Raw genomic sequence first — 10778 nt, forward strand, 5'->3', positions numbered from 1 at the left:
AATGCAAATCAATTCATTTCCATGATAGAGATCCTATGCTAGTCAAATGATAATCAACAATTTCCAAAGGTAATAAAAAGACAAGCAAGCATTAAGAACAAGTTCAAACTCCACTAAGCACCCTAATCATCAATTTCCATTGGCTAGGACTGCAAAGCTCTTAAAAAGTTTGGTTCAGGAATTTCATCAAACACCTTATGGGCATGGAAATCCTAAAGTCTAGATTTAAGCTTGATCAAGGCTATCTAGCAATATTATCACTAATCAATATAGGAAATGCATAAAATAAACCCTAGACATCAAAGATCAACCATCTATCTCCCTAATCTACCAAGCCCAAAGTTCTTAAAAGATCTACTCACTAATCATCATGATCACACAAAGGAAAGAGGTTTGTCTTTGTGAAATCATAATAAAAGCTTGTAGATTAAGAGATTAGAAAGACAAATTGCTATTAAAACTGGAAAATCCACCAAAGATTCAACAAAACCAAGTATGGAAATGCTTAAGAACCCTAGGTGGCTACTTAACAAAAACTAATCCAAGAGATAAATGATAAGATAAGAGATAAGTCTCCACAATTAGGGTTGGAGTATTTATAGGAAAACATAAACTAAACCGGAACAAACCGGATTAAAATTAAACAATTCAGAGAAAACCGGAACAAACCGGGTTTTGGTCTCAAAAAGGCACACGATCGACCACTTGATCGACCATTTGGTCGATTGGTTCTCTTACGTGATCGACCATTTGGTCGATCGGTCGGACGATCGCTTGAAGTCCCGAAGTCTCGATCCGCGAAGTCCGAAGTCTCGATTGCGTCTCGATCGACCATTTGGTCGATTGCTCGATCGATTGTCTAAGTCTCCGAATTTTCGCTCAGGTCCAGCTTGTGTCTCGATCGACCATTTGGTCGATCGCATTGGTCGATCGGCTTGTCCTGTGTCATGTCCGAAGGATCCGATAGAGTCTTGATCGACCATTTGGTCGATCGGTTGCTCGATTGTTTGAAGTCCGCGAATCCGGAATGTGTTGATCGACCAAATGGTCGATTGGCTGGTCGATTGCATGGCCTTCTTGCCTTCATTTCCATTTCCTTGCAAATCCTTGACTTATTTGGCTCCAAAGAACACTTTCCTTGCATATCTCCATTCCAATACCTGAAATACCAACTTGATGCACAATGCAGCCTAAACAACCTAAATGCTCATGAATATGCACAAAACAATGAAGAATTAAGCTTTAAAAACTCATAAAAACACAAGATATCATTCTCCGTTTTTAATTTATCTTTCTTCTATATTATTCACAATCCTTAACTTTATCGTGAATTATACAGTACCATTTTAGCAAATGTGATCTATATTTGGATAATTTTAGATACGTATCCATGTGGATATGTGGACATGTGGACATGTGGATATGTAAAATTGGACATGTAAAATGATTTAGAGGGCACATATAATTTAGACTGATCGAAACGGTACAATGTATTTGGATGTACTATGAATCGTTACGAGACAATGCAATTTGATAAAATGTAACAATGGATCATCCACCAATAAGTCGGATAAAAGTGTTGTCCATGTGGATTGCTTTTGGTGGTCACGGTTAGTCAATAAGAGAAATGATTATATTGCAGTCCATATGAATAGATTCTATTTAAAGCATTCGATAATAATTAGGATTGTGTACACGATCGTATTCTTTTGGGTTCTCATTGGATGGATTTATGGGGGAACGTAGTCCTACTATAAATTGTAATTCAGATTAGAACGTTTAGTAACAATATAAACATGGCTTAGAATGTGTAATTTTTTGCTAATCTAATGCTGTCCACAAGTAGGTATCCATATGGATGGAACGAGACCAGTAATTCTACATAGAAGGCAAGAGATTAGCATTGTAACGTTTCATAACTCAAAAGTGAGCCTAATATTGCCGCAGACTTAAAGGCACAATAGTTTGCAATAAAAAAGGGAGAGCAAGTAAGAGACTGGTTAAGAAGGTGAAATTAAATTACTCCTTGCTCTCAAAACATAACTTTCTGGAGAAGGTGAAACAGCATGTAATTGGATTGGTGCAAGTAGAAATGTTGTTTTTGTCCTATCTGGTTGCGTCTTGAACACCTATTAACTCTGACAGTGCCAGTCGAAGGATTCATGGAAAAAGAAGAGTAGAAGTTAATACATGATCACTCGAATGAGAAACAGTAGAATAAATAGATAAAACTTACCGGATGGAATGCTAGTCTTGATAGGCCTACCAGTTGGCCGCCGGGACTTTGGTGGGAGTAGGTCCCTCCTAACAAATTCATCGGCCATAGCAATATCATTGGGATGAACTTCAGGGTTGATTACTCCTGCGTAAGTGGCTGCCCATGTAGTAGTCTTATAGTACTCGTCTACTAGTGTTGTTGGTGGAATGCCTTGGTAGTTGGCAGCAAGCATTGCGTGTCCACAAGGGATCTTAAGTCGGTCGTATTGCTTGCAAGTGCATTTGTTCAAATCCAGAAGGACATGCTGTTTCCCGGTGAACCCTCCCACAATTTCATAATAAAAGCTTTCAACAGTTGCTATCTTGTTTCCCCTTACTTGTGACCAAATTTTTGCCATTTCTTTATCAACCTCCGGAGTTACCAACCCCTTGTGTGTCGCAGACTTTTTCCTCCTTGCACTGAACCAGCGTGTTAACATAGCCCTAATAAACTTAAGCAACTCCACTATTGGTGACGCCCTACACTTCCATAATGCTTTGTTCAACGATTCACCTATGTTGCTAGTCATCAGATTGTAACGGTCTCCCAGAAATTTGCGCGTGACCAATGAGCAGTGCCGATTTTCTCAAGCCATTTAGCACATTCGATGTTTTTTCCTCTAATTTGTCCACAAATCATCCGGAAAGAGTCAGCTGTGTAGGCATATGCAGCATTAGTGACCAGTTTGGCAAGACCTTAGTTGTGAAATTTGGCATTGACATTCCTCGCCAAGTGGACAATACAAGCGCCATGATGAGCACGTGGAAAAACCCTCTTCTTAGCAACGTAAATGGACTGACATCTGTCAGAAATGATGGTGAGGGTATTGCTGTCTGCGATTATGCGTTCAAGCTTCTCAAAGAACCAAGTTCACGAATCATCATTCTCGCTATCTACAACAGCAAACGCTAGAGGGAATACTTGAAAGTTACCGTCTTGGCCACTTGCTGTGAACAACACTCCTTTGTACTTACCAGTTAGATGCGTCCTGTCCACAACAAGAACACGTCTCAGCTTACTGAAGCCTTCAATGGATGCACCAAACGCCAAGAACATGTACAAGAACCTTTCAGTACCATCTTCCTCGATTTCTGTTTTGATATCTGTTACAGTACCGGGATTTGCGAGCTTCAAAAGATGAAAATATTCAGCCAAACAAGTCTTGTGTAGCTTTTTCTGGAGCCCTACGACACTTACTGTATGATGCTGAAACCTTAAGGTCCATTGGTACTGGTGATTTAGATGGATCGGCAAATTTTGATGGGAAGGATGGACTGTACTGTAATTAGTTGGTTTAGAAGGGGAAGATTATTTTTTTAGTTTCTATCCCTTTTTGCAGCAGTTGTTTTTTTCGCTATAGTTGTTTGAAATTTTTTGGAAAGTATTGTAAATCAGCAGTAGGGGCAGTATGTGAAATGTTTTAGCAGTAGGGGAAAGTTTCTTCTGTAAGGGAAGGTTACATCCGTTTTGTCAGTTAGTGTGGTTATTGTTGATTTAGCGAGTAGGAAATGTTGGAGTGGCGGCGGCTGTGACCATATTGTAGAGATGAAAAACCTAATTGTTATTGTAGGGTTCACATATGTAGACAATAACATGGACATTGAGTAATTCTGTCCAAGTATATTTCCTTGTCCATCCTGGTCGGGATTTTGATGTGTGTACAGGGGTCATTAAATGTTGTCCATCATCTGCCTTTTTCTTTGTATATAACTTAAATATAATTTAAACCTTAATTATTAATTAATAGATGGAATCCTAAGCGTATACAGTAAACCCTAATAGAGGAAGTAGGTGGCAGCTTTCAGCAGTAGGGGAAGGTTTCATCTGTAGGGGAAGGTTACATCTGTTTTGTCCGTTAGTGTGCATTTATTGTTGACTAAACGAGGAGGAAATGTTGTAGTGGTTTTTGACTTTGACCATATTTTAGATATGAAAAACGTAATGGTTATTGGATGGACAGGAAGTAAGATGGACAAGAAGTAAGATAGACAATAAGATGGACAGGAAGTAATTTTGTCCAAGTATACTTCATTGTCCATCCTGTTCGGGATTTTGATGTGTGTACAGGGGATATTAAATGATGACCATCATCTGCCTTTTTTTGTATATAACGTTAATAAAATTTAAACCTTCAGTACTGATTAGTAGATTGTATCCGAAATGTTGTTAGTAAACCCTAAACTGCATTACAAATAAACCCTAAACCGCGTTACCCCTTAAACCTTAAACCTTAAACCCTAAACCCTAAACCCTAAACCCTAAACCCTAAACCCTAAACTCTAAACCCTGGACTCTAAACTCCAAACTCCAAACTCTAAACTCTAAGCCCTAAACTCTAAACCCTGAACTCCCAACTCCAAACTATAAACTCTAAACCTTAAACCCTAAACCCTAAACCCTAAACCCTAAACCCTAAACCCTAAACTCTAAAACCTGAACTCTAAACTCCAAACTCCAAACTCTAAACTCTAAGCCCTAAACTCTAAACCCTAAACTCCCAACTCCAAACTATAAACTCTAAACTCTAAACTCTAAACCCTAAACTCCAAACTCTAAACCCTAAACTCTGAACCCGAAGATCCCGTAGCACATACGACGTTTACGTATCTTGTAGATCCCCCACATCTATGACCTTTGTAGATGTTCTATTGATACATAGTTCTAAAAAATGTTCTGAGTATAGGAGATGACTAGTTGGTCATTATTTGGTATCCACATGGATTAGTCATAATAGAATCTAAGTGGACATGTCCACGTGGATATGTATGACTGAAAATTTAAACTGTTAAACTTTTGGGGGTATTTAATTTAAACTGTTAAACTTTTGGGGGTATTTTGGGAGTTTTAATTTGTAGCCCCTCATTCTATGTATGCCTATCTATATAAACCTATGTTGTATCGGTTAGGAAAAAGTTGAAAATGGTTCCGACATACAAAATTGTTTGTGAGAACTGCTCGCATGGTAAATGCGGTCATGGTCGAATACGACGAAGACATTTCCCTCGTCCTCACAGTGCTCGGACACGTATCATTGACCGCCGACCAGCTGAGGAACCAGTGACGGAACCTCTTGTTCGACTGAATCCTGAGGTTTGTTGTTGTTGTTTTCAGACTTTGTTCTGTTTAGTTTTAATTTAGTAGATCTCTTAGATTTGGTGATTGTATTTGTTAGCGGGCATTTTCAATTTTGTTAGATATGCGTAATGGACTAGTTATCTGTCCGATTTGCTGTTTTTTTGGTTTGTGTAGACTTTATTTTGCGTATATGTTAGATCTGTTAGATATGCTGAATCTACTTGTTGTCTGGTTTATTACAGTTTCGTCCACGTGAAGATCTTTACCTCCCACCCCCAATTCTGGCGAAAATAGTGAGTTTCGTAGCTCAGGATGGCATCAGGCATTTAGGCAACTGGCTTGTCGCAGGGCGTGCAGGTAGAGTAGCTATTCACTCTTTGGAAACACTATCCTCTGTTAGGCTCGATCGCCATTATGATTTTGTTAAATGGTCAAGATCCGAATTTGTCTACTATGACTTTTTTGGGATGTGTTTATACGCTAGGAATCCTTATGCTATGTATGTGAAAAGTTTATTCTTAGCTTTCCAATGCTGTGATTTGAAAGAGGCCATTGCAGTGGTGAGTACCATTAAACATGTGTACCCAGTGGCTGAGTTGTTGTGGATATGGTTGAAGAGCTGTGAAGGGATGTTGGATATGGTTTTCTACTGGAACTACAAGAATAAGTCTCGATTTGGTGATATTGATAGGCTGCCTGACTCTCTAATGTACCACATCCACAAGATCCGGCCTAAGCGATGGGGGACTTTTTCAAATACTTGGTACTTTGAAGATGTGCCAATGTGTGGTTCTGAACATCAGGCGCTGCAGGAATTCAGTGGGGAGAGGTGTATTGATTGTATCTTCTTCTTCCTATCTAGAGATATAATGCTATTGTCTTAGGATTGTAAGCAATAATGCTTAGTAATTGACAATTATGTGTGTCGAACGGTTGTAAGCTTTATTGTTTAGTTCACCAATTTTTTGGGTTTCTCTTTATTGAACCACCTTTAAAGTTTGTGCCATGAATTGACAGCAATAATGCTTAAAGTGGTGTTTTGTATTTTGCATTATAATTGGCCGAAAGTACTGAAATTAAATGTCTTTTTATGATGTGCTAAGTCCTTGATTCCTGTCCTGGCAAATATGAATATATTATGAAATTCATATGTATTGATATCCACAATCTAGTAGTGGGTAAAACACTAATTGAGAATGTGGGAGGGAAGCTGTTTCCGTAGATGTAATAGTGTAAAGGTCACGTGGATGGGTGTTGGTGATGATCAAAGGGTTTGGTATCCACGTGGATGCTGTCAACACAATTCAGCAACCGCTTTCCACATGAGTTCTTATGAGGATACAAGTTTTTAATGGTAAGGTAAGTTGTAATGGATGTAATAGATATTCATTAGGCATACTGACATAAAAATTATAATTGTAAACAGAAATCCATTACGCATATTATATAGTAAAAGGAGTTTGTAATGTGGATAAATATTACATTAGATAAAAATAGAAATAGAAATAGGAGTATAGGTGGTGCTACTAAGCGTTGAAATTAACTCCAAGTTTGTCCCAGTCGATAGGAGGAGGAACAACACACTGATCTGCATCGCCCTGCGCCATCTCTAGCATCTCCTCTAGCCTCTTGTACTCTGCCTCCATGTCGAGAAGTTCTCCTCCCAAAATTTGATTAAGTTGGGCTATTTGAGCATTGATTAGGTCCACTTTATGGACGAGGGCAGTAGCGTCTTCCTTCTTCTGATGATGATCTTTCAGCATATGAAGAATTGCAGTGAAGCGCTCGGTTGTCTCCTTTTCAGTCATGACTCGCGTCTTCTGAAAAGCTTCCTTCAGGGCGTCCAGTGTTTTGTCTTCCCAGTCGAAATCGGATGAGCGAGAAGGTCGTTTACCGGAACTCCCTCCGTCCATGGTTCTTTGCCCTGTTGCTTCGGCTCCACAGTCTGCCAAGTGTTTTGCACATTTTCTGGAAGTCTCCCCGGCCATAGACGCAATGTTTGAAGAAGAAGAAGATGAAGTAGACTGAGACGAGATTTATTGGATATTTATAGGTGGTATGATTGAAGAGAGGAAAACGATACATCGAATGTAGGTAGAGAAATTGAAAGGGTACAATGATCGAAAAGGCACAATTAATTTAGACTGTTAGCGACGGTACAATGTATTTGGATGTACAATGAATCGTTACGAGACAATGAAAAGTGATAAATCGTAACAATGGATAATTCAACAATAAGTCGCTAACAAGTGTTATCCATGTGGATAGTTTTTTGTGGATACAGTTATTCTATACGAAATTGATAATATTTCTGTCCATGTGGATAGAATCTATTTAAATCATTCAATAATAATAAGGATTGTGTCCATGGTCGTATTCTTTTGGGTTCTTAGATTGGGGTATCCTTAAGGATGGACAAATGTAGGAACGTAGTCCGCATATAGATTGTAATTCGGATTAGAACGTTTAGTAAGAGTATAAGCAGGGCTTAGAATGTGTATTGTTGGGCTAATCTAATGATGTCCACAAATAGGTATCCATATAGATGGTACGAGACAAGTAATATTTTTAAAAACGCAAAAGAGATATGTAGTGGAACGTTTCATAACTAATAACGTTTACAATAACCGCCTGAAGTAAGCCATATGATTATGACCAAAATATTTCAAAAGTAACCCTAATATTACCGACGCCACTAATCCAGCATTTACCTAGAAGGGACCAAAAAATTGCTACTCAGCACACACCTAACTCATAGCGTTTACCGGAGTCTTAAAGGCACAATAGTTGTCAATGAAAAGAGAGAACAAGTAAGAAACTGGTTAAGAAGGCGAAAAAAAATTACTCCTTGCCCTCAAAACATAACTTTCTTCACCAAAAGATGCAACACCATCAAATAGGATTGGTACACGTGGAAATGTTGAGTCCTATCTGCTTGCATCTTGAACACCTATTAACTTTGACAGTGCCCGTTGTAGGTTTCTGAAATCAATCAGACTACAAGTTAATACATGATCACTCGAATGAGAGACGGATATTCTATTGTCGAATATATAGATTAAGCTTACCGGATATTCACCAACAGATGGAATTCTAGACTTGGTAGGCCTACCAGATGGCCGGCGGGACTTTGGTGGGATTAGGTCCCTCCTAACAACTTCATCGGCCATACCAATATCATTGGTATGAACTTCAGGGTTGATTTCTCCAGCGTAAGTAGCTGCCCATGTAGAAGTCTTATAGTACTTGTCTACAAGTGTTGTTGGAGGAATACCTTGGTGGTTGGCAGCCAGCATCGCGTGTTCACATGGGATCTTAACTCGGTCGTAATGTTTGCAAGTGCATTTTTTCAAATCCAGAAGGACATGGTGCTTCCCGTTGAACAACCCCACAATTTCATAACTCCAACTTGTCACAGTTGCAACCTTGTTTCCGTTTACGATTGACATATTTTTTGTCAATTGTTTATCAACCTCCGGAGTTACCACCCCGTTGTGTGTAGCAGACTTTTTCCTCCTTGCACTGAACCAGCGTGTTAACATAGCCCTAATAAACTTAAGCAACTCCACTATTGGTGACGCCCTACCCTTCCATAATGCTTTGTTCAACGATTCAGCTATATTGCTAGTCATCAGATTGTAACGGTCCCCTGAAAATATGCGCGTGACCAATGAGCAGTGCCGATTTTATCAAGCCATTTAGCACATTCGATGTTTTTTCCTCTAATTTGTCCATAAATCGTCCGGAAAGAGCCAACTGTGTAGGCATATGCAGCATTAGTGACTAGTTTGGCAAGACCTTTGTTGTGGAATTTGGCATTCACATTCCTTGCCAAGTGGACAATACAAGCGCCATGATGAGCACGTGGAAAAACCCTATTCTTAGCAACGTAAATGGACTGACATCTGTCAGAAATGATGGTGAGGGTATTGCTATCTGCGATTATGCGTTCAAGTTTCTCAAAGAACCAAGTCCACGAATCATCATTCTCGCTATCTACAACAGCAAACGCAAGAGGGAATACTTGTAAGTTACCGTCTTAGCCACTTGCTGTCAACAACACTCCTTTGTACTTACCAGTTAGATGCGTCCCGTCCACAACAAGAACACGTCTCAGCTTACTGAAGCCTTGAATGGATGCACCAAACGCCAAAAACGTGTATAAGAACCTTTCAGTACCATCTTCCTCGATTTCTGTTTTGATATCTGTTACAGTATCGGGATTTGCGAGCTTCAAAAGATGCAAATATTCAGCCAGTTGATCATACAAATCTTCATTAGAGCCAAACAAATCGTCTGTAGCTTTTGCCATAGCCCTACGACACTTACTGTATGATGCTGAAACCTTAAGGTCCTCAAGGACCAATTGCTGCAGGTCCTTTGGTACTGGTGATTTAGATGGATCGCTAAATTGTGCATTGAAGACAGCAGCAATAACTCGAGACGTCGCCTTCTTAATGTAATTGCACCTTGCTTCAACTGGGCATGTGTGTTCCAAACATGCTTTACGTATCTCATAGTATCCATTGCTCAGTTCTTTAGCCATAATCCTCCTGTCGCATTTCACACAAGTACACTTAAGAACAAAGTAGTCTCGCTTCGTCCGGGTTTGTTTAAAATCAAACTGTTTCTTAATTGCATATATGGCTAAACCTATCTAGCAATCTTCTTTGTTGGCGAATTTTTTGCCCTGGTATATGCCTTTGTCATCGTCATCAATGTGAAGATCAGGAATCACATCCCTCTCATATTCTATGTCATCAAATAGAGGAGGAATATGAAACTCCTCGTCATCAACATCAGCTAACCTCCTTTTTGGTTTAGCTGGAATCTGTACCTGTCCACTATTATGTGTCCACGCGGTCACAGTACTTTGGACAGGTTCACTAACTGCTGGGTCACCACTCTGACCGAAACCCCCACCAGAATCCATACCAAATTTCTCATCTTTTGGTAAGGATGTCCCACCGTTGACGAGAACCCTATGGTCGAAGCAGTCATTGGTGGTGAACATAATTTCTACAGGATTTGCACGACCAAAATGATCTCCCACAAAGTTCCCCCAAAATTCTCAATCATAACCTGTAGGAGTAAGAATCTCCTGAGTTGGTCCTTCTTCTTCTTCTGCGTCTGCTTCTTCTTCAGAACTATGACCACAATCTTCAACATTACCCTCAGCCTCGTTGCGAATATTGTGATTCCAGTCTTCAACATCACAACCTCTTCCCCAATACTTTGACTCTATTTCATCAACCTCAGCCAGTAGCGATGGATCAACCTGGGTGGTAGGAATTGTGGGGATTGTTGATTTGGAACCAACAGTTCCTTCCAGTTCAACATTAACATCAATTTAAGTGTTACTGGTAACAAAACTACACTTACCACGCTTCCCACTTTTACCGATACTACAACCAGCTGAAGTTCCGGCAGACACACGCTTCCCACT

General features: G+C 39.6%; 1 protein-coding gene across 1 annotated transcript; it reads right to left on the reverse strand.

The window, feature by feature from the left end:
- Positions 8260 to 9878, reverse strand: LOC104763246. Its single transcript, XM_010486647.1, has 3 exons — positions 9410 to 9878; positions 9038 to 9328; positions 8260 to 8981 (listed from the first exon to the last, which is right to left on the reverse strand). The coding sequence occupies exons 1-3, from the start codon at positions 9876 to 9878 to the stop codon at positions 8260 to 8262; spliced, it is 1482 nt and encodes a 493-aa protein (XP_010484949.1).

Source organism: Camelina sativa, chromosome 18 (assembly GCF_000633955.1).
Source record: "Camelina sativa cultivar DH55 chromosome 18, Cs, whole genome shotgun sequence".
Taxonomy (NCBI): Eukaryota; Viridiplantae; Streptophyta; class Magnoliopsida; order Brassicales; family Brassicaceae; genus Camelina; species Camelina sativa.

Coding starts and splice junctions, on each gene's coding strand:
- LOC104763246 (XM_010486647.1), bottom strand. CDS start 9,878: ATGGCTAAAGAACTGAGCAATGGATACTATGAGATACGTAAAGCATGT. Junction 9,329..9,409: donor GGACGGGACGCATCTAACTG/GTAAGTACAAAG, acceptor TTGCTGTTGTAG/ATAGCGAGAATGATGATTCG. Junction 8,982..9,037: donor TAGAGGAAAAAACATCGAAT/GTGCTAAATGGC, acceptor GCATATTTTCAG/GGGACCGTTACAATCTGATG.